This window comes from Rhipicephalus microplus, chromosome 3 (assembly GCF_043290135.1).
Source record: "Rhipicephalus microplus isolate Deutch F79 chromosome 3, USDA_Rmic, whole genome shotgun sequence".
NCBI classification, from domain to species: domain Eukaryota; kingdom Metazoa; phylum Arthropoda; class Arachnida; order Ixodida; family Ixodidae; genus Rhipicephalus; species Rhipicephalus microplus.
This window is the reverse complement of record NC_134702.1, coordinates 204,040,176-204,065,295: the sequence shown is the minus strand read 5'-3', so window position 1 is coordinate 204,065,295 and position 25,120 is coordinate 204,040,176. Positions and strand designations below refer to the sequence as shown.

At 44.0% G+C, this 25,120-nt stretch overlaps 1 protein-coding gene across 1 annotated transcript in view; it reads right to left on the bottom strand.

Annotated features, from left to right (window-relative positions):
• LOC142803104 (N-alpha-acetyltransferase 25, NatB auxiliary subunit-like) overlaps positions 1–25,120 on the bottom strand; it is a 95,248-nt gene that overhangs the window by 40,532 nt on the left and 29,596 nt on the right. The window contains exons 11-13 of the mRNA XM_075888209.1: positions 21,221–21,356; positions 18,963–19,052; positions 2,265–2,375 (exon numbers count right to left, since the gene is read on the bottom strand). Coding sequence (XP_075744324.1) covers positions 2,265–2,375; positions 18,963–19,052; positions 21,221–21,356 — 337 coding nt within the window. The remainder of the gene's footprint in view (positions 1–2,264; positions 2,376–18,962; positions 19,053–21,220; positions 21,357–25,120) is intronic.

Below are 25,120 nucleotides of genomic sequence, written 5' to 3'. Positions count from 1 at the left end.
GAGCAGTTCGGAGCAACTGGAGCAGCACGTCCATCATTGCCATCGGCAGCGGTAAGTGGTAGATATTAATAGCTTGCTGTTCTAATGTTGAATGAGGAGCTCCTTTGTGGCTCAGTGGCTAACGCCTCACACTCGCAAGCAAGAGATCGGGCGCTCGATCCCTCGCGTTGGGAGCCATTTTCTGGATTATTCTTCTTTCTTGTGTTTCATATATATAGGTATGTATGCATATACGGTGAATGACGGCAAAATCGGCAGCACAATCTAGTAGAGAGTGTCCCTATAATTGCTATCGCAATAAAAAGAAAATAAATTGCAGCACAAACGATGTGCACTTGTTAAATCATCAGAATTAGCACTCACTGTAACCAGTCAGATCCGGTCACGATCGCTGATCGAAAGGTTCGATTGAGAATCATTGTGGCGGCGATTGTCACCTGCCTACTAAAACGCATCGTCCTCGGTTCCGCTGAGCGCATTCGAATGCCCATTTTCTAGTTCTTGAAACTCTTCTTGACAACGCTGGGAAAAACTAGGTTCCATGACATGACAATACTGCAGAGCCTAAGCGTTCGCACATAATTGAAAAGGCCTTTTTTAATGGCAGAAAACTTCCATTAGCAAGGGCACACTCTTCTTTCTCCCGTACAGATCTTGTTGATCGTTGCACGCTGAAGAACTTCACACTGAAGCGCTTGGCAGCAACATGGTTTTCATTTTCTTCCAGAAACTTGAGAACAGTGAGCTTCACTTTTGCCATATATAAAACTATTGTAGCCCATCGCAAGGGAACAGTGAAACCATGACAGACGGATGGCGAAAATTAAGCTTCAGAAATCAACTAAGCATGTGTTCGAGTACGGATGCACAGAACAAGAAAAACAGCTAACCCGGACGTGGGCGTGGCAGGCCCTTGCACACCTCCAATGCAGAAAGTTGTCTGTGCTATGACGCGAGTGTACGTTCTCACGGTGGCAGAGATGTGAAGACAAAGGGAGGCAAACACTCAAGCACGACTGTGACCCGCCAACAAGTTTGAGTGTTCGGGTACGATACTCTAGGGACCCTAGCTCAGGGGAAGTCCATGGAAGAAGAGACTTCGCACTCACAGACCATTTGAATGTGCTGGCCTGCTCGGCTAATGCACGTTCCCGGCCCGTCGATCCAAAGCACAGAAAAATCCAGTATTCTCGTGCGCATGCTGGCGAACTGGCTCGGGCGGATCGGAGAGCGCAAAATATGCAAGTAAATATTTTTTTAGTAAAGCTGGCAAAATATTATGGGTGCACAAATTATGCGAGTAAATATGATAGTGTTTGATTCTAGGCCAGCTCCTCTACTTTGGATTTCAAATTAAGACCAAATGTGTCAACCTATGGTTATGTAAATACACTGGCATAGCAAAAAGTGTTCGTAAGCAAAGCGTGAAATCCCCACTTTCTCAAGTGCCTCCTCAACGTACAAAGACCCATATTCACGCTTCTGGAGGGCTGTCATAAGAGTGGATATTTCTTCGCGCAACAGATTGCTGCTATAGGTAAATAGCTGGCATAAGCCAAGAGCGACGTTTCAATCAGATGCCCTTCTTTCTGTGAGGTGCTGCCATGCACTGCTTGCCACACTACAGAGTCCGCTGAAATTACGCAGCTATAGCACTAGCGCTCTCCAGAATCCCAGCTGGAAGAGTGATCATATTTCATGAAGCATGCGTGATGTAGCTTTTTGTCTCCCCGTGCCATCGCTCCCTGTGCACTTGCTAGGGTGAGAGAAAAGTGCAGAAAGCATGCAACAAAACTGTGCAACTTTACTCTTGCTCTCAAAAATGTCTTGCGGTGATCCATTCGTGAGACAATTCAATTCAATGTTGAGATCAATCCACAATTTCTTGGAAACGTGGTTGTGAACCCCTTTACTAATGAAGACAACTGAATGAATTTTTTCCCAAAAGAACGCTTTGCAGTCGCATTTTGTGCTGCCGAAATTTACAAAAGAGCCTCACAAGAGCTGTATCTGAGTGTTTCCCCTTGACCTGAAAAAACGCTATTGCGCCATCTAGTGAATGAACACGCTCGTTTTCCCCGACCTTCGTGGTGAGCTTTTTGGTTCTACACCGTCACCATGTCCCCCAATCTTTTTTTTTTATGAATTATGCAAGGTTCACCACTGGCATACACGCGTAGCATTACTGAAATGGATCGATAAATCTTTCCGCAGACTATTGCACACACATCATCCACGTTTCGAGGCAGCTTTTGCTTTCATACCGATGCGGCCGTAGATCTTGAGCAAGAGTAGCTTGATCTGAAAGCAGGAGGGACTGTAAACCAGGGCCTTCTCCAGGGCCACCACGAGACGCAGCAGCAGGCGACAATCACCTGCATCAGGCCATACATAACCGTGTAACCAACAATGTCGCACCACTTTGCAAAAGCAGAATGTTACAAAGAGAGATTTGGTATGAATGCAGACACTAAGGAAAGAAGTAAGATAAAATTACTAGCCTTGTTCACATACTCGAATGCTTCGAGTGTTTGAACCAATATTACTGTACTCAAATTCGCTTGAAATCAAGTATAAACTGTTGAAACTTTTCAAGTATGCAGAAGGAACGAATGAATGTACACTCAAACCTCGTTATAACGAAGGTGAAGGGGAGCCACAATTATTTTGATATACCGTATTTACTCGCATAATCGGCGCACTCGCATAATAGGCGCACCCCTAGTTTGGTCGCGGAAAATTCGATTTTTTTTTTAATTCCGCGCATAATAGGCGCACCCCGAACTTGGCCGTGATCAGAAACGATTTTACCCCCCAGCGGTACAGTTGGAACGCGGTCCCCGTACCCTGAAGAAAAAAAGAAGGCAAATTGACGAGCAAATAAAAAAAATTCGAAGTGCAACGACCTAACCAACGTGTTTGTCGAAATAAAACTTGAAAAAAAAAAAGCGTCCATGAGCGAAAAAAAAAAAAAAGGCTGTTCCATCAATTACTGATACCCCCCAAATCGCCGCGCTTTTTGGAGGTCACGTGTACAACGCCGGGGGCTCGATCGCCATCACCACCATCGGAGAAAAAGAAACGCCATTTTGCAAGCGGTGTGCGTATGTTGTGGTCGTGTATTGAACTTTGGTTCCACCATGGGGAAGTACGCGAGCTACACAGCTGGGTTTAAACTGAAGGCAGTGCAGTACGCGCTGGAGCACGGCAACCGGGCTGCAAGCAGGCATTTCGGCGTTGGAGAAACCAGTGTTCGGTACTGGAGGGACCAAGAAGAAAAACTTAAGGCGACGAAGAAGACACGACGGGCTTTCCGCGGTGCCAAGACCGGCAGGTATCCGAACGTCGAAGAGCAACTGGTCCGGCATATACGAGAGCTACGACAAGACGGCTGTGCTGTGTCGTTGGATATTGTGCAGACTGAGGCGCGCAGAATAGCCCGAGCGCAGGGCATCGAAGCAAGAGAGTTCAAAGCCAGCTCCAGATGGACAACTCGTTTTATGCGGCGCCATGGCCTCGCACTGCGAAGGCGGACCACCTTGTGCCAGCGCTTGCCCGCAGCATATGAGGACAAAGTGGTGGACTTCCACAGTTTTGTTATAAAGCTCCGACAGCAGAGACTTCATTTTGTCCCAGATCGGCAACGCTGATCAGACCCCCCTTTGCTTTGATATGCCGTGGAACACGACAGTGGAGGAGAAAGGTGCACGGAGCGTCATCGTCAGAACGTCTGGCGCTGATAAACAACGATGCACCGTAATCCTGGCGGTGACAGCGGATGGGCGTAAGCTACCGCCTTACGTTATTTTTAAACGTAAGACGCTCCCAAAGGCAAAATTCCCTCAAGGCATCTACGTCAGAGTCCAGGAAGAAGGCTGGATGAGCGCGGAACTCATGGTGGATTGGGTGAAAACAGTCTGGGGTCGGCGGCTGGGTGGTCTGTTGTTGCCGTTCATGCTTGTCCTGGACAGTTTTCGTGGGCACCTAGTAGACCGCGTACGAGATGAGCTAAAGGAGCTGCGCACAGATCTGGCAGCGATTCCGGGCGGCCTCCCATCGATACTGCAGCCTTTGGACGTGTCCTTGAATAAACCTTTCAAGGAAAATGTTCGAAGGCTGTACACCACCTGGATGGCTGGAGGACAACATCAGCTGACTCCAGGTGGTAAGATTAAGAGGCCGCCTGTGGAAATGCTGTGCGCTTGGATCGTGAAAGCGTGGCAGGCGATCTCCGACGAAGTCGTCAGGAAAAGCTTCAAGAAGACGGGTATCTCGAACGCACTGGATGCGAGTGAGGATGACATGTTGTGGGGTGCGGATGATTCGGACACCGAAAACGAATCCCCGCTCGGCGAGGATGAATGTGTGATCTCCGACTCGGACTCCGAATAGGGAAAAGGAGCAACAGCTACGACTTTTGTGTAAATAAATTTTACGTGTGTGTGTGCAGTTGACGGCTCTCGCTTGTTCATTAAAATGTACGTAGGTATGTTTGTTTTATGCTGAATTAATTGGTAAACGATAAAGTCGCCTTTTACTTGACAAGTGTGCAGATTTAAAGCGCAAGAACCGAGTTGAAAAAATTTTCGAAAATTTTGCCCCGCGTAATTGGCGCACCCCTAACTTCGAGCCGGATTTTCTGGAAAAAAAGTGCGCCTATTATGCGAGTAAATACGGTATCCATTTCATTATATAGATTATAACAGTTTGTGGCAATGTATGCTCAGATGGGCGCACACCTATAAGCATGCAAAGAAGGAAACTGCCTCGTGGCCTGATGTACCGCGACCCTACCACGCGCGCCATAAAAAATCAACACAGTCGATTCTCATTAATTCGAACTTTCGGGTAATTCGAACTCACGCTGAGGTCCTGTCAAAGCTATGTATATTCCAATGAGCGAAAACGCCCTGTAATTCGAACGCGCTAGCACTTGCGACGGTTAATTCGAACATACCGCGCTCCGGAAATTCTCTCAGCACCATGCCCAATCCCGCAGCGGCACTTCTCAATGCTGGGCGCGAAGAAGGAAAAGAAAAGGAAAGAAAAAACTGTGGCGGATTGTTTGCTCTCTCTCAAATGCCGATCTGCGACGCGTCTGTGCCACGCTTCTCCCTTTTCCGTCTCTGCCCGTAGAGACCCTTCTCCTTTCAAGGCCGCGCGTGGAGAGAGAGAGAGAGAGAGAAAAAAAAAGAAAGCTGTCCCATTATAGCAACAACTTAATGAACTACCTTGAATCAATTAACTTCTTTTATGCGCACCAGCATGGTTTCAGAAAACCATTATCGTGCGAAACACAGCTCTCAGAATTCACCTATGATATCTTGCAACACATGGACGATCATCTATAAATTGACGCCATCTTCCTCGACTTCTTGAAGGCCTTGAACCGTGTCCCACACAATCACCTGCTTGCAAAATTATCTGCTCTTGGAATCCCCCCGAAACTGATTACTTGGACAGAACATTTCTTAAAAGGACGATCCCTGGGGGACAGGGATAAGCCTGTTTATTTAAAAGGATTATTTTTTATCTTTGTCAATGACCTGCCATCTAACACAAAAACCAGACTTCGACTTTTCACCGATGACTGCATCATCTACAATGCCATTCACAAGCTTAGCGACTCCACTGATCTTCAGGAAGACATTGACACTATCGCTGCATGGTGTGGAAAATAGCTCATGCCTTTTAACCTTAATAAGTGCCAATCCATGTCCTTTTCCCGTAAACGCAGCACCGCTATTCACGCATATCATGTCAATTCGAATGAAATAACTCAACAGACTGCTATAAGTAGCTAGGCGTTCACTTGACATCGTCATTATCATGGGTCGCTCACATTGAAATAATATGCGCACATGCTTCGCGCGCACTTAGATTTTTGCGCCGAAATCTCAGATCTGCATCACCCGCTATTAAAAAACTTGCATATCAGACATACGTTCGGCCTAAATGGGAATACGCTTCATCTATCTGGCACCCCTCACAAGCATATCTCACCTACGAATTAGAATCCATCCAGAATCACGCTGCTCGCTTCATATCGTCAAACTACTCGCGTAAATTTAGCATCACCGAACTCAAATGCACACTTGACCTGCCATGTCTCCAATTACGTCGAATCATCTCGCGTCTCTGTTTGCTTCACTCTTTCTATTATCACCCACTTGCCAGGCACCCTCGACTTCAACCACCGCCCTGAATCTCGCCGCGCCTCAGCCACAGCAAACCAATCGCACACATTCAGTGTCGCACATCATCAATGAAAGACTCTTTTTCCCCCATGCAATAACCCTGTGGAATACCCTCCCTGACAAAATTGTCTCGTCCACCGACCGCACGACTTTTCGCGAAAAAATAACAATGAATCTGACCTAAATTGAAATGAATTCCTAGTTAAACCATGTTAGTAACTTACTTTTAGTGACTCATGCATTATGATGCTGATTACTTACGTATATTGCTGTTTTATTTCCAGTCTACGGTAGTTGTTCTTTTTTTTCTGCCTGCTTGTTTCCTTTCTTAGAGATCTTTTTTCTCCCTTTCTTCGTCTTTTCTTCCTTTTTCGGCGTTTGTGTGATTAAGAGTCCCTCATATATTGTTTGCCCCTGCCTTATGTAATGCCTCCGGGCCCTTAAGGCTTCAATAAATGAAATAAATGAAATGAACTAGTAGCAGCAGAGACGCAGTCGTTGCCGTCGTGAGAGAAAATTGCTTTGCACCGCAGCGCCACTTCTCGGTCATGTGACCCGCTGAGCGCTTCCTCATTCCTCTTCGCTGGTTGTGTAAGGAGGACGGCTCTCTCGGTCGCATGGGGCGTGGCTGTAAGGTCAGCGCGGGAGGTTTGAAAAAGCCGCGCCAAACGAGCGTCAAACTCCGCAGAAAACAATATACTTAACACACTATGGTCAGGTTTTTTTTGATAGACTAAAATAGACTAATTTAGTTCATTATATCCATTTACCGGTCCATTTTACTTCATTACAACGAGGTTTAAAATGCATGATTCTCAATGAAGCTTTCAAGGAGAATTTCATTTACTTCATTATATCCATTATTTCGTTACATTCTATTACATTATAATGAGGTGTGAGTGTATATCAAACCACATGTGACAAAATTTGTCAAAGGTGTTCTGTGCAGCAGGAGAGTGCTACGTCGTGAAAACAACTCTTGTATATTAGTTCACAAGTATTCCTCTGTAAAGGTGGTTTCACTGCAGTAAAGGAATGCTAAACTGCGTAAACATCCATCCAGGAAAATTCCGCACTGCCACGAAGCCCCATTTCAAGTTTAAATGAACATATTACATTCACACCTATTCACCATTATTTAAGCTTAACAGCTTGCTATACTGGCTTATATGCACTAGGTATAGCAAATTTTAGAACATCACATATTTTACAGGTTATCACTAGCACTCTACTGAAAGTCACATCTTCCTACTATTCAAAGTTGTTAGCGCTTTCTTTGAACCAAAACGAATAGCATTTGCACAGGCCTTGTTTAAATTTTAAAAATATTGTGCAGGCTAGTTGTCATAAAAATATGCTTATCTTCCTTTACTATTCGTATTCAATTCAAAATTATTCAACCAAAATCACTATTCACTTCGACCCTAAAATTCACTATTCTCACAAGCCTAAAATGACCTTTCGAGGGCTTGGTTGGTGCATTAAAAAAAAACCCAAGCCTAAGAAAATTCACCACATTAAAGAAGGTTGCACATCGGAGGAGCACAAGGAAGCAAGGCAAGCTGAACTGCGGGATATAAATTATAATGACTTTTTCCCAACCTCAACTTTTTATTGCCAATTCAAATAGCAGCTTGGAACACTCATTCAAGTAGAGGAATGTGCACGCATAGCTTTAAAAACATTTTTTTTTACTTACGCTGCTCTGTTCATATTTAAATATGGTAGCAAGATTGTATTTTGTGGTTATGATCACTTGATGTAATTTTGGATTATTAATTAGCTAGCCTTTTAAGCAAGGTAGAAAAAATTTAAGGACCCTTAAGCTTAGCCTTAAGGGTTGAACGTGATAGCGATATGCTGTCTCTAGTGCTTGCTTAAACCACTTAGTGCATACTTAGGATGTTACCCGAGAACTGTGAATTGTGCATTACTACAATGTAATGATTAAAGATCAAACTGGCTTGTGTCAGTGAAGCTTTCACATATGGCTGCATTTTGTGTAATGGGTAACACGCCTTAAAACCCAAGCGACACGCTTTAAACCACAAGTAATTACGTGCTTGAAATTGTTTCGAACTTGCAATGCACCCACTACATGGTCTGAAGAGAATACTCGCAGTAACATCTATGCCTTTTGTAATGGGTAGTAGACTTTAAACCACAAAGTCATTATGATAATGACGTGTTCTGACGCCCGATGGCAATGTTTACTGGTACCATGCAATATTACTGAGATTTTATTTATTTATTTGTCATACTGTTAACCCTAACTTGAGGGTCGTTACAGGGAGGGTGAAGAATCGAGTTGCACAAAATTAAATATTCGAAAAATCGTAAAATGAGCTCTGTAACATATAGCATAAATATATGAGAAACACAGTTACATACTTTTTCACTCAATATATTTACAACATGATCTCTATGACCAATGAAACATTTCTAAGGAAACACATACATGAACACTGATAACTATACATTCTCAACGAAATGCCTATCAAGAGCAACCTCAAAATCACTCAAAGTTCTTTTCTGCACTATATCGTTCGGTAATTCATTCCGCATATAGCATCGGGAAAGAAGGAAAATCGGAAAATATCTGTTCGAGCATGTATTGATTGTATGAATGTAGTGCATAATGTTCTTGGAAACCTTTTGTAAGAATGCTTCAAATAATCATCCCTGTTTATTTTCACCCCGGCATGCAAGATCTGAAAAAGAAGTTTCAGCCTCTGTTTCCGCCTTCTTAATTCCAGCGATTCTAATTTACATACTTTTAACATTTCAGTAACAGAATCCCTTCTTCGATATTTGGAGCAGATAAAGCGAGCTGACATTCTCTGAATGCATTCTAATTTATTTTTTAAGACCTTTTGGTGTGGGCTCCACACAGCGCTAGCGTATTCTAATCTTGGACGGACATACGTTTTGTAGGCAAGCAGCTTGACATCTTTTGTGGCTCGGCGTAACTTCCTTCGTAGGAAGCACAATTTTTGACATGCTGATTGACAGATGTTATCGACATGAGGATGCCAGCTCAACTTATCTGTTATAGTTACACCCAAGTATTTAAAATTACAGACATTCACCAGCATATTATCACCAATGTTATATGCAAACGAAAGCACTTCCTTCTTTTTTGTAATGTGTGTGTAAGTAGATTTTTTAATGTTAATTTTCATATCCCATTTAGAACACCATAAGTTTAGGGTTTGTAAGCACTGATTGATATTCACTTGATCTTCTCTGCATGATACCGGACAATAGATTAGGCAGTCATCTGCAAATAGCTCAATTTTTACTGGTGGTTGGACAACTGATGAAATATCATCTATGTATAAAAGGAAGAGTAGGGGCCCCAATACAGATCCTTGAGATACTCCCGAATACACCTCCCGATTTCCCGACATAGCATCTCCCACTTTAGCTGCTTGTTGTCGATTGCTTAGATAAGCTCTGATCCAACTGAGAACATTCTCACTAACACCGACATTGCGAAGCTTGAATAGCAGCTTACGGTGTGAAACTCTGTCGAACGCCTTTGAAAAATCGATACTTATAACATCGATTTGCATACAGGCATCTACAGCTATACACAAGTCATGTATAGTTTCAACCAGTTGTGTGACTGTTGAAAGGCCACCGTGAAATCCATGCTGAAAGGGGCATAATAATTCATTTTGTTCTAAAAATTGCCGAATATTTTTTGCCACTATATGTTCAAATATTTTACTACATACCGACGTGAGTGAGACAGGCCTGTAATTGTTCAATGTTGTTCTATCACCACCTTTAAAAATTGGGACAATTGCCCTACGCCAATCTTGAGGTAACGAGTGGCATTTCAAAGATTTCTCGAAAATAATCACTCGGTAGTACGACAGCCACTCCACAAATCGTCGCAAAAATTGATTCGATATACCGTCAGGTCCACATGACGTTTTGGTATTTAAAAGAAGTAGCTGATTGAATATACCTTCTCGGTTACCGTAATTACTCGAATCTAAGGCGCACCTTTTTTCCGGTTAAGCGAGTCCATAAATCCCATGCAAGTTAAAATCGAGTGCGAAAAAAAAAATGAATACGGTCATTCCATTGCCATTGGCATTTCCAAAATGGCCGCCCCCTACGTGCTTCGGCATGGCGCGTCGGCCATTTCTGCCTATGTGTTTCCCATGTACGGCACTTCGTAAGTGTGCTGAGGAGTTCGTCATCTTGTAGTTCATTAGCGTCGACGGCATGGAAGGGCTGACTCCAGAAACTCGACGAGTGCACCACGATGCCGCTCTTAAAAGAAAAGTCATCGCATGTGCCGAAACAGACGGAAATCGGGCCGCATCGCGGTCATTCGGATTTCCCAAAGCAAATGGGCATGCACCAAAACTTGCCGGAGGAGTACGAAGAAAAGCTTCACAGTTTTCAGAGGTTCGTCCTAAACTTGCAGCACAACGGCTACCTGGTTGGGCAAATCGGGAATGCCGATCAGACGCCTCTTTACTTCGACATGCCTGGCACCACAACCGTTGAGAAGAAGAGGGCGAAGCAAGTTCGCATGCTGACACCGGGCTACGATAAAACAAGATTGACGGCAATGCTCCGTTGCATGTCAGATAGGCACAAGCTTCCCCCATACCTCATATTTAAATGGAAGACGCTCCCGAAAGGAGTCCTTTTCCCGAGTAGTGTGATCGTGCGGGCCAACGAGAAAAATGGGTGCGCGTTGCAATCGATGTCTTAATTTTTTTTTTCGCCGTGAAAACCGAGTGCGCGTTACAATCGAGGGCGCGGTAGAATCGAGTAAATACGGTAATATTTATATCATCTTCCTTAAGTGTCACTGTAGCACCCGATTCAATTTCCTCGTTGTCACCCCGATCCTTACAGAAAACCGATTAAGATAAAACAGTTGTACAGTATAACCTCGTTACAACAGACCTTCACAGTGAAGAGGATTTTGGTCTGTTGCAAAAGGAGTATGTAAATCCAAGTACTTGTACAATAGACTTTTACATAAACACTGAATGGGTCTGCTATAACCAGAGAGAACTGAAAGTCATAAGCGGGTTTTTTGCTCAACAGGGGAAAAAATTGATATTTTTTAAATATCACACTCAGTTTCTGTGCCCCATCCTTTTTTTTGAATTTGATTCCAAAATATCTTTACTAAAAACTGGGCAGAAGTGTTGTGAAAAATTTTTGTGCCTGCCGAGACTACAAAATTTATTGAGGAAGTCACAAAAAAAAAAACTGTTTTTAAAACATTATAGCACCTAAACAGCACAACCGTCGAAAATCTCACCACTTAGTGACGTTTTTGCACTCGCTCCGTGTTCACAGATCGCTATGTAGTTAAGGCAGCTGCAAGCGGAAGTTCAGTTATCGGACTAAGATAGCGCGCCAAACTCGTCACAAACATCGCAGAAGCGCGTTTCGGACCCACAGTATATTAGAATCTCGTTCGACACATCGCTTATCAACAGTCGAAACTTGGAACAAAGATCACCGTTGGAAAACTCATTATGCTCACAATCGAGCATGATGTACTTTGAAACACTGAGCATCACAGCTGCACATAGACACTGAGATCTCTGCTCAAAGTTAGGGCTAGGCCTAACTTCACTTCGAACTTTGCGGGCAAGACCATCATGATAACGGACAAGCGAAAGCGAAAAAGCTGCAGTGCGTTTCATTGAAAACTACAAATTGCATCGTCCACTGGCTCTTCAGAACCGCTGATGGCCACTTTGCTCGTTGGCGATGGACCTCTCAGCAAAGCTCGGTACGGAGTGACTGCTCATAGCAGCCCCAGAACGCAGGATCAAGCACGCTGCGCGTCAATTTTTCCGTCGCCTTCTTTAGGCATAACAAGCCGTTAACAAACCACAGATCGGTAGCCTTCATTTTTAAATCGGTATGTTGATATCTGCAGCGCGCCGTTCTCGTCCCGAAAATGTATTGATATTTGAGTCGGAAGTTAGTGAATTTGGGATATCTGTGGTAGAAAAGTTCACTGTACAAGAGTCCTGACCACCTTGCTGGCTCTAAATTTTAGTCAATTATACCAGAGTTTTCGTTGTACCAGAATCCGTAGTAATCAAAGCTCCATCAATGGAACAAATGGGGGGGTCTGCATAACCATGCCAATTGGTATGTAGTAGCCAATTGTCTGTTGTAAGCAGATTCGTTGTAACGAGGTTATACTGCGTTGTGAAGCCTGTGCTCGGGATGAGTGTGTTTGTAAGGCATGAATGTGATTTTGACAGCGTTTCCAAGCAGAGGAAGTTATTTTAACTGCATTTCCAAGCAAACGCGTAGCTGTGCGGTAGAACACCTTCTTGCCACGCAAACAGCATGGGCTCGATCCTCACTTAAACCCAGAAATCTTTATTATTTCATTTGCATTTTTCTGGATTTTCTGTCGTAGACAAGATCATTTTTCACTTGCAACCAATGAAGCCGACTCCGTGTCCATGCCAGAATTTTCGCGGCACAAGCTCTGTATTGTTATAGCATTAAAGCTTTGTTTAGTTTATAGGGCAGGCTCACTGATATTAAGATGCCATCAGCTACTTCAGGATGGTGTTTTTCTCTAAAACCATTCGCGGGTGGAACAAATTGCCCCATCACATTGCCGTTGTTATCTTCCCTCAATTATTTGCTTCTCTTTTTACAAAGCTTGTATTGTAAGCAGTCCTCGTGGTCTCCTGTGAGATATTTGCTTGAGTGTTTTCTGTACTAAATACTGTAAAAACCAGAATATAGGTCGGACTAGGGTATAGATCGACCCACTTGACTGAATCTCTGAAAAACATTTTTAAAAATCACAAAGTATCGCGGCGCAGCTTTGCATTGACAAATCCACGGCACAACTAGCTGCACTGTGGTGACCTTTCTTCTTATTTTGACACTAATCTTATGTAGTTAAACATTGGAAGGCCACAAAGTGCTGTCACTCAGACTTGTCCGAACTTGAATCTGACGTCTGTTTCTCATTAGTTAAGACTCAGAGTGCATCGTCCTCCATTCCATCCAATGCGTTGTTGATGCAGCATTTGCGTAAAGACTTGCTCACCACCTCTTCCGGAAGAGATTTCTATGCTAATGACACCCAGCCACAAATGGTCTTGAGTGGTGGATGTCGTAGGCAGCCAGCGGGGGTCTTGATATTGTCGCCCAGCATACACTCATTGTAGAGCTCGCGCACGGTACCTTTGAAGGGTTTATTGAGAACTACATCCAGTGGCTGAAGGATTCATGTTAGTCCTCCAGGGATTACGACAAGGTTCGTATTGACATCGAACAGAGCTCCCTTTACATTGGCCATGCGATGGACTCGAAATGACTCGAGCATAAACATCTTCGGCCGCTGAAAAAGCACACCGGGTCGCCGATTCTACACTCATGAGAGACTCATTCATGAATCCTATTTCTTTTGCTCTCACGATAACATCCCAGGGAAAGCCTTCTTTTAGTATCCCTTTCCCCTAGAATATGGTATAGTGGTATATGCACAGAGTTCCCATTGTGCCAGCAGGTTGCCGAGCGCTTCGGCATACACAATAGCTTTTTTCTTAAAACCAATAGTAAACTGCCATCAACTATCACTCATTTCTGAAAAAAATAGAAAAAGGAAAACAGCAAACTGACAAAGATAACTGAAGCAAAATGGTGTTACTAGTACACTGTAGGCTTTGCCTAGACCTGCCTAACTGCGCCGCTGCTGATGCTCACGATGGCAATGGAGGCGTTTGACTTTGGCTGGCCATTGTTGCGAGACTTCATTTTTTTCTATAAATGACCTGTACATATAAGACGATGGTCGGACTTTGCATCACATTTTTTGAAAAAAAAAAAAAATTCCACCTATATTCCAGTTTTTACAATATGTTTTGCTGTTCTGCTTTTTTTAAAGCAGTTACTTGAGGTTGAATATTTGTTTCAATTACTGTACTTACTCGCATAATGAATGCAATTGTATAATAAAAGCACCCCCAACTTCAGTCATCAAAATGTGTATTTTTTTTCCCCGCGTAATAAACGCACCCCCTACATTTATCCCCTGCAGTCCTAACCGACACCTGGTGCCTTCTCACCCGTTGGATCCCTTCAGTTTTTTGCTATTTTGCCGACCCCCCTCGGCTCTCTCCCCATCCTCTTCGCCCGTTGCCACGTGCCATATTGTTTTTCTTTCTATCTGTGCGCAACCCGTCCCCATTTTATCTGTGCACTACAGTGGGGTTCGCGAACAGTGCGAGTGTACAGACATCGTAGCTGATTAGCACACAACAAGCGAAGGTCACGAAACTGCCCTCACCAACCACCGCGGACGACGACAGGATTTGCTGTCGCGTATGGTCATTCGTCGCTATCGTGTTGCAGGTTTTTGGAATACCAGAAAAAAATCGCTTGTTGTCTAAAAAAGATCATGATGACTTCCGCAACACGGCAGCACCTCCGATTCTCACTTTGCTTGTTATCAGTGTGAAGAGGAACTTCTCTTGTAGAAGCCAGACGGCAGCTGTATTGCGGAGTTGATCTTGTTATCGCCGGCTCGTTTTGTTGCTTCGGGGGGTAGCTTGCTGCAATGTTGGATATTGGCTACAATGTTAATAGCGTCGTCACGGTAGTCATGCGAGGTTGCCACGAAGTTGGCACAAGTGCGTCATAGCGCATGCTTTTGGGTGCACCTTGATGTGACTAAAGATACCATTGTCGCGGTTAAACGATTGCAAGAAAAGATAGCCGCAAGACGCTTTTATGGCAGGCGCGAGTGGCCCAGGGACAGCTTCTAGGAGATAGTGCCATCAACCACCGAAGATGAGTAAAGTGCAACAAAGAAGCTATATTCAAACAGTGTATGTGTATGTCAATTGCAAAAAGCTAAGAAACCTAGCTTTTTTTTTTGCATTAACGCATTTATTGCTCCTCCCGAAAAAGTTTCATAAAATTTACCTCACATAATAAACGCAACCCCTCAACTTTGTTTCCATTTTTAGAGAAAAAAAAGGGCGTTCATTGCGCGAGCAAATACGGTACCTGCTTTTGATTGACTATGCTAGTATTTTCCTTCCCCCTCACTGTAATGCTGAAAAGCGCAGTGAGTATTGTAATAAATAAATAAATAAATACATATACTTGTCCGTTGTCTGCTGGCACCCACAGAAAGTGAGAGCATTAAAAGGGCTGCAGTGTGCTGCTTGCTATCTGCAGCTGCCAATAGACAACGAAACAAATACAGTAAACTCTCAATAATCAGAACCTGAAGGGACCAGTAAAATGTGTTCTGGATAACACGAGTCCCGTTTACTGAAAGAACAGCGGCACACAATACAAGAACGAAACCACTCTTGTCAGAAGCATTTGTTCCATTTAAGGGGAGATGCTACTCGAAAAAGGTTTTTTTTTATTTCATAACCCAGCTCCTTGAAATTTTAGGTGTTAGTAAAGCTTGCAGTGCTGATTTCATAACTGCAATTATATTTTTGATAGCTATAATAGTTCCGGAGTTACTACAACTTTGATATCAAAATATAGTGTTTTTTGTGCACATAATAAAGCTTACTAAAAATTTTCACACAGAATTGCAAAATGGCTCATTCTGCTGCACTTGAGCAGTACAATACAGAAAAGTACCTCAAACAGCACATTTATTTGCTGCATTTAAAAAAAAATTAAAAGTACTAAATGCATATTTTACATCTCTCTATCAGTGTATCAAGTTGTGTAACAAAAAATCTGTGATGTATAATGCAACCTAAAGTAGATACTTGTATTCTAGAGTGGCTGATTAAACTCTGTGCAAAATTTCATCAAGATAGGACTATTTTATGCCTAAAAAAAGATTGTGCACAAGATGAGAGAATTACCTCAAAATGGAAATCGAGAAAAATGCATTTGAAAGTTGTAAATATGTTTACTCATGATTTCACAGTGCGATTTGCACAAAACTTGGTGATATCATAGAAGGGACACAGCTAGAACACCTAAAATTGTCCTGCTCCATATGTGGATCCTTCTCGCCGCTTGAGAAGGGAGTCATCAAGGCGCGCTTTCTTTGCTACGTTCCGCCGATGGGCCCTTGCCTCGGCTGTTTCACACGCAGACATTCTTTCGATTCTCCTCTGGTCGCGGGATTGGCCCAGGGTGATCAGTTGATCTGGTGGGACTACACCAAGCTCCTCTAGCACGTGTTCAAAGCTTGAATGTCCTTTATTGAACCACAACACGGCCATAGCAGCTGCAGTTTCCACTGTTGTCCGGGAGGCAAACTTAGTCTTCGGACACAACAACCAGATTTTGCTGTTCAAAGATTCTGCAGCGTTTTGGGTCTTCCCTTGGATACAACGCACCAGCAACTTTTCATCTGTGAGCCGCTTGTAAATGGGAAGCACAGCCAATCCTTGAGCCTTGGTCAAGATTGGTGTGTGGTCGGGTGGGGCCTCCCCAAGCGCTTCGGCTCGCCTATGCTTGCACCAGGAAGTCGCCCCTTCTAAACAGTATCGGTGGCTGCCTGCTGTGTTGCTCGATGATGAATGGAAATATGAGGCCCAGATGGCACGATGCATTTTCAGAATATCACCTCTGTTGTTTGTGATTGCAATACGGTAATAGTTCTGCAGCTTCTGAATTGTGCCATCTGTCAGCTTTTCCCCTCGTGGAAGTCGTGTTGGCAGTTTCCGAAGTGCAGTGCCTAGACGCTTGGCCACATGGTTTGTGCACTCCTCCTTGTCCACAACAGCTTCACCATATACCTTGGCCTCAGCGACAGCGGTATAAGCTTTGCTGTCCCCATCACTGAGGAACTTGGTGAAGCGCAATGGTGTTGTGTATGAGGATGTCCTGCCCCATATGCGCAAAGCTGCCTCAGTCTCCATGGCATGAGAGGAGCACTGTATTTTTTTCGCAGACAGGTGTGTGGAATGCTTGCCATATTTCTTCCTCATCACCGAAGTCCTGGTGCCGGCTACAGGCAAGGCAGTAATTTGATAGCACTTCAAAATCTAGGCACAAACCAGTGTCCACAGACACAGCAGTGCCGATGCCATTGTGGCTCTTGTGCCCTCTTTTTTGCCATGTGCCATCATACATGACAGCAACATCAGCCCCATACACTTTCTCTTTAGTTATCATCCGCGCTTTCGCCAGGTTTTCTTGCACAGCTTTGGTAGCTGCAGCATGAACTTTTTTGCCGATTGCAATAAAAGTCTTATGATGCATAGGTATTGGCAGTCCAAGAATAGCGCAAAAACGCGACAGCTGTTCATGCCCAATGCCTATTGCACGCGCAGCCACAACTACCTTCACATTGACAGCGAAGCTGTCGCGCGAGCTGCCGCTTCGGTAGCTCCAGTCATCACCGGCATCGGTGGGCTGTCTTTCCGGCAGAACACGCCGCGAACTATGCGCGGCAGAAACTACTGACTCAGGGCACTCACTGTTATCACAGTGCAGCTCGAGGAATGAAGAGAGGCCCTTACGTTTACTTGCGGTGTCGCGAACGACGAGTCCAGCGGTGTGGCATGTTGGACAAACAGCACGGCTTACCATCGATGTCAGTACGCCGATGTCACAAAATACTCCGCTCACAGAGCCACAAACACTCTTCGTTCTTTCGCTTTCGAACTGTTCAATCTTTTTTTCTGATGTGCTGATGAACTTGATCGCGGCGTCGATTTCGTCTAAGTTCCCGCAAGCCGCCGTATCCCCGCTACCTTGATTAGGCCTAGTGGCCCGCGGCTCGCATTTTTCTACCGCTGCTTTGCGCTTCGGTTTACGTCGACGCCCTTGATACTTGTTCTTGCTTGCAAACTTTCGTGCTCGGAAGTCTCGCTTCTTCGAGTTATCCATGGTGAACTCGGAAAAACATAGAAACGCACGGCAAGTGCCGATCGTCGCAAGCGCTCAGCGAGCGAGGCCGATCAGATGTAGCCAATGGCGGCCTCGGTAGCGTACTATGTGACCGGTAGAGATGCGCGAAGCGGCTGCAGCTTGGCTGTAAACCGACTTGGAAACGACTGTTTTGTGAAATTCCTCACTAAAATACGAAACTAGGGGGACGCCTGTACACTAGAAGGAGCCTTGATCTACACCACCGAACAAACCCCGATGGCGGACGTCATCGTGTTGCCGAGTGGCGGATTTTCAAAAATAGCCGTCGGATGCGTGAATTGGCGACTTCGGCAGCTACCTTCACTAGCGCAGATCGACTTTTTACCACTTTCTTGTTTGAATTCAGCTATGACCTTTGGGAAAATGATAGTTGAATGATCAAAAGTGATTTTAGAAGCAATATCTCAAAAGTAGAAATTTTCGCAAAAAACGCGATTTTTCGACCCGCATCTCCCCTTAAGCAGCAGTTCTGTTAAACAGATTTCAGTTTACTGAGAGTGTACTGTATATGCTAAAAGAATCTGCGGGTTGGCTAGCTTCTCCTGCAATCGAAATTTATTTTTGATATCTTTCACCTACAATATATAGTCAAGCGACAGCGCCATGTCTTACAATGAAATATCATGGCCATATAATTTTACTTCCAGCAAAACTTGAGCAGCTCATATTTTTTCACCCAGATTTTTCAGCGGGGTACAACACATGTCTTTAGATGCAATTAAGGGGTGTGAAATGGGAATTTGCCTGGCATGCACAAGAGTTCCCACTACACCAGGTTCACTCCAGATGCAGATCTTGCACATCCCATACAACTAAAAAAAAGACACAAAAAAGCTATTGGTAATGACAGAGCAATAATGAGTCCTCTGCTCCTACCTGACTCTTGCCAGTGGTCAAGCAGGAGGCAGGCCGCTAGGACGGCATAGTTATCTGCTGGCTGGAAGTCCGTTGTCAGTAGCTCCACTCCTGGAAAGGAGAAAATCCAATCAACTCAACTCACAGCTCACTTCCTTAGGGACCGTAAATTAGGACAGTTGAAGCATGATAAACAACACAAAGCGCAACACAGCAAAGCAGAAAGCAAATGAATGTAAGCTAGCTGAAACCAAGAAAAGAAAATTGTCGACCTCCTAAGACATGGCAAACGTGCACCAAAAGCCTTTAATATTAATAAAATAGTAAGCTACAATAGTACCACAAATGGTTTAACAGTCTGTTTCACTTGCTGTCCCTAGGTGTCCACTTTCATACGATAGAATTTCGATGACAACATTACAATTTATCCAAATTTCACAATGATACGAATTTTAAGGTTGTTTCGGATGGACTGCAGTATTTAAAATGTGCCGCGATTCGGTGTTATACGAACAGTTTACCCAGCCGCGACGGGTGACACGAAAGCACGATTCACCGCTGCACGCGAGCAGCGTCTCGCGACTTGCTTGAGGTAGAACAGGCCTCTTCATACTTAGCCTCGAAGGAAGCGACTGCGGCAAAACTCCCTAGAATTTCCCTTGCTTCGCTGTCTAAGTGGCTGGAAAACCCGCGAACTTTTCCACCACGCAATAGCGAACTGCCTATCAGCTTCACGGCATGCAACGGTACAGCTCAAACCATGTTATGCAAACAACCAGTTGCATATTCAACATGGCAGCAAAGGCGTCAGCGGTGCCTTGCACTGGCGCAATCGCAAACTGCTCACGCAACCCGACAAAGCTCACGGCCTCGACAGGAACACTTTCAACGAGAGCCTGGTTTAAATTACGATCGCCAAGAAAAGCAGAAGTAAAAGAAGGTGCTGCAGTAATAGTGAGTCGGCCTGTCGCAACGTGTCTCGCTTTTGCACAGCCAGCTCAATCAGTCTCCGCCACTGCCAGTGCGTCCGCTCAATTCGTTTCTTCTGGCGTATCTCCCAAAAGGACATGCGAAAAGGTTCAAGCTGTTTCTTTTCAGTGCTTTGCATGAATAACTAGAATTCAGTGCGAAATAGAAATATAAAATGAAATGAATTCTCAAAGTAGCAAAGGCGGCGGTAGCATAAACGAGGGGCACAACTAACGTGACCGTTTTCGACACATGCGGATTTGGTTTTCCGGCCGCTTTGGTGTTTTCGTTTTCACATCACTTGTTTCAAAATAAATTTTTTTCGCGTCAACTTCACGGCGCGGTTTTCCACCCACTTAGGCAGCGAAGCGAGTGAAATTCTGGCTAGTGTTGCCGCTTTCGCTCCCCCTGAGCAGCATGAGTGAAAAAACCGCTGTACGGTTTCATTCCTTTCCGGTGGCTTTTTTTGACATACCCCGAAGGCAGAAAAGTAAAAAAAAGAAAAAACCCCGCCATGGACATTTTCAGCAAGGAGCGGTGACCTCAATAAAGCTCTTGTTCATTTTAATAATCAGCCTTGTTTGTTTTGGTTTGTACAAATTCGGGATGATACGGACGTTTTGCGCGCTTCACATGAATTCGTATCATCCGAGATTTTACTGTAGTATGTGTGGTAGTTTCGCAGAAGGTTTGTAGCATTTAAACTTGCAGTTAATATTACAAACATGTGAAATTACCAGTATTTTCAAGTACAAGCCAAAATTTCAAGACAGTTTCTATGTTTCCTGAATCGTACCACGTGCTTTTATTTCATTGAAGTCATTGCACTGATTGATATGTGGGGTTTAACAACCCAGAACAATCACATGATTATGACAGATGCCGCAGTGGAGGGCTCTGAAAATTTCGATCACCTGGGGTTCTTTAACGTGCACCCAAATCTGAGCACAGGCGTATACAACATTTCCGCCTCCATCGGAAATGCAGCTGCTGCAGCCGGAAATAGATCCTGTGACTTGCGGGTCAGCGGGAACGAATCTCGGTTGCGGCGGCTGCATTACCATACTTGCATTACTATTGCAGTCAAATTACATTCAAGCAAATACAGGTCGCACATTTTAGGACTGTATGCCAAATTTGTTAATTAAAAATATTCAATTTCCCCATAGATGGGACACCACATAAAACAGCTAAGTGGGCCGCAAGTCACCAACCATGGCTTTAGATGTTGTTTGAGGATGACCCTTTTGGTCTTCTCGGACACAATCTAAACTTGGGTGTGACGACACAAGGCATCCATCTGCACTCACCAAACTGAAGACTGTGCTGGTAGCTGGCAAACAGCTCCCTCACCACAGGAAGTCGCTCCTCTAAGGAAAGATGGCTGTCCCTGCTCAAATAGTGTCGCAGCTGGCAAACTGTGAGATGCCTCTGCATAGCGCTGACCTACAGTGCGAAAGACGTGGGACGATTCTGAATGAAGATGTCAGCACATGCGTGTGTGTGTGTGTGTGCATGCATGTGCTTGTTTGTGTGGATAAACTCAAACCTCAATATAACGAACACAGATATAACAAAATATCAGTTATAACAAAATAAATGAAAGAAAAGCATTCTTGCAATAAATACAGTGTTATGAATAACCTTTATAATGAATTTCCGGATATAACGAACCTATTTCCTTCCAAGGAGCAACTTTGCTACAGTGAGGTTTAAGTGAATACATATATACCTCAGTTCAACAACAGCTGCAATGAGCTATCAACAAACAAGACCGCAGTGAAATGGCAATGGACAAGGAAGCATAAACAAAAGTAAGTCTTTTGAAAGCAAGCTTGTCTTTTTCCTCATCAATATGCCACTTTTGTCTATCACAAAAGCGGGAATGTGCACTAAATTTGGGTGCACACTATATTTCCTGACAACCATAAATATGAGTGCACAAAAGAACAAGGGGCACACTTAATTTGAACACATTTGTTCTCTCTTTTTGACACTGTACTCCATTGGTGGTACACAGAGCAAAATGAGAAAATTTAGGGCTATGTAATGGACATCCAAGGAGGTAATTCTACCTGCAGCTCAAGTCATAGAGCCATAACTATGGCTTGAACACTTACATCACAAACCAACATTACATTTAGCTTGCAGCAACATGACCCTGTTATCATGAGGTCACTACACAGCAGACACTACACAGGAAAAAAGATGCCGCATTCCAATTTAAGAGCGCTATGAGAAAGGGATGCTTAACTGAAGAATCACGCCATGTCGAGACAACACAATCTCTTTTAGCTAGTACAACACAACAAGTTTTCTCAAGGTCTATAAGTACAGATGTCAAGCAAGCATTTGCATGCTCTTCAAATCCATATTTATTGGAACTATGCATATGAAGACGTTACAAATTCTTGCTTAACATCTGCGCTTACAAACCCTGAGGACACTTATTGTGCTCTACTAGCTAAAAGAGATTGTGTTGCCTTGACAAAGACAGTTGCTAAATGCTGAAGCCTGTGTTACGATGTCAGAGATTTCAGTGACAGCAATGTATACAGCATTTGCTCGTGTAATGAACACGATTGCATAATCAAGGCACTCCCAACTTCAGACATCGAAATTTGGATTTTTTTTCCCCGCGTAATAAATGTACCTCCAACATTATTCCACTGGAGTACCGCTAAATGACACATGGCGCCTCCTTGCCCGTAAGATATTATTTGTTTTTTGTTCATAACTATGCGGACGCCGACCCCCCTCGTCTCACTCCCTCCTCCCCTTCGCCCGCTGCCATGCGCCGTGTTGCTTTCTTTCCACTTGTGCACGACATGTCCCCAGTATTTTTTAATGATCTTTGCGCCACAGCGGGGATCATGAATGGTGCAAATGTAGAGACATCGCAGCCGATAGGCACACAGCGAAGGAAGGTCACGAAGCTCCCCGATATGGTCCCCACATCAAGCATAAGTGCGCATCCCCGATATGGTCCCCACATGAAGCATATCTCATCAATGCACTCGAAGCAGTCCAAAATCGCGCCGCAAGATTAATTCATTCATCGTACTCATGTCACACAAGCGTATCACTACTGAAGGCACGATACGGCTTAGATTCATTGTCATCCCGGCGCCGCATTGATTCACTAATCCTTTTTCACAAGTTCTATTACAGCTCGCTTCATCAGACACCATACATCTTGGCCCCGCCCCCCACACCTCTCCCTTCGTACTGGGCATCACTTACAAGTAACCCGTCCACGCAGCCGCACTACTACCTTCTGAGCCTCCTTTTTCTGCCGTTCATCGACTATGTGGAACGGCCTGCCCCGTTTTATCGCTGATATCACCTGCCCATCATCATTTGCTGAGAAGCTTAACCACTAATTTATTCTTATGTTTATATGTGGCTACTAATTACATGCATATCTGGTTGATGTGCATAATTACAAATGTATATATATTGTTTACGTTTAATTTTTTTGTATGTATAGTTGTGTATTTCCATTATATATATATATATATATATATATATATATATATATATATATATATATATATATATATATATATATATATACCGTATTTACTCGCATAATCAGCGCACTCGCATAATAGGCGCACCCCTAGTTTGGTCGCGGAAAATTCGATTTTTTTTTTAATTCCGCGCATAATAGGCGCACCCCGAACTTGGCCGTGATCAGAAACGATTCTACCCCCCAGCGGTACAGTTGAAACGCGGTCCCCGTACCCTGAAGAAAAAAAGAAGGCAAATCGACGAGCAAATAAAAAAAATTCGAAGTGCAACGACCTAACCAACGTGTTTGTCGAAATAAAACTTAAAAAAAAAAAAGCGTCCATGAGTGAAAAAAAAAAAGAACGGCTGTCCCATCAATTACTGATACCCCCCAAATCGCCGCGCTTTTTGGAGGTCACGTGTACAACGCCGGGGGCTCGATTGCCATCACCACCATCAGAAAAAAAGAAAGAAACGCCATTTTGCAAGCGGTGTGCGTATGTTGTGGTCGTGTATTGAACTTTGGTTCCACCATGGGGAAGTACGCGAGCTACACGGCTGGGTTTAAACTGAAGGCAGTGCAGTACGGCGAGGATGAATGTGTGATCTCCGACTCGGACTCCGAATAGGGAAAAGGAGGAGCAGCTACGACTTTTGTGTAAATAAATTTTACGTGTGTGTGTGTGCAGTTGACGGCTCTCGCTTGTTCATTAAAAGGTACGTAGGTATGTTTGTTTTATGCTGAATTAATTGGTAAACGATAAAGTCGCCTTTTACTTGACAAGTGTGCAGATTTAAAGCGCAAGAACCGAGTTGAAAAAATTTTCGAAAATTTTACCCCACGTAATTGGCGCACCCCTACTTCGAGCCGGATTTTCTGAAAAAATAGTGCGCCTATTATGCGAGTAAATACGGTATATATATATATGTCGCCCAATTGTAACCCCACCCCTTATGTAATACCCCCTTGAGGGGGCCCTTAAGGAAATAAAAAGTGAAGTGAAACTGTCCGTGCCAACAAGCGATCGCTTTTTGTAAATACGAAACTTTAAGGCCTATCCACATGCCCGTGATTTTCGAGCGATGACGACAGGGTTTGCTGTTGCCATAGCTGTCCCGAAGGACCATTCGTCTCCATCGCGTAGCAGATTTATGGTTAACCAGAAAAAATCGCCTGATGCTCAAAAAAGATCGGGACTATTTCCGCAACATTGCAGCACCCCCCGATTCTCACTTCGGTAGCGATTTGCTTTTCATGTACATTATCCGCGCGTACTACAAGGAATGCAAGATATAGGCTACCTTTTCTACAGTAACTTCTCATGTGAAACAGCAAGGCAGCAGCCGTATTTTGTTGTTAGCCTTATTATCGATGGTTTGTTTTGATGCTTCGGTGGTAGCTTAGCGCAATGTCAACGGCGTAGTCGTGCGAGGTTGCCAAAAAGTTGGCTAAGTGCGTCATAGTGTCGTAGGGCATGTTTCTGGGCCCCTCTCGATGTCGCAGCATATACCACTATTGGCGTTAAACAATTGCGAAAAAATAAAGCCCTGAAACGCTTTTATGGAGTGTGCGGGCAGCGCAGGCACAGCTTGCAGAAGATAACACTTTCAGCCACCGAAGATGAGTCAACAAAGCAGCCATTTCCAAACAGTGTATGCGTATGTCTATTGGGAAAGGCTAAGTAAGCAAACTTTTT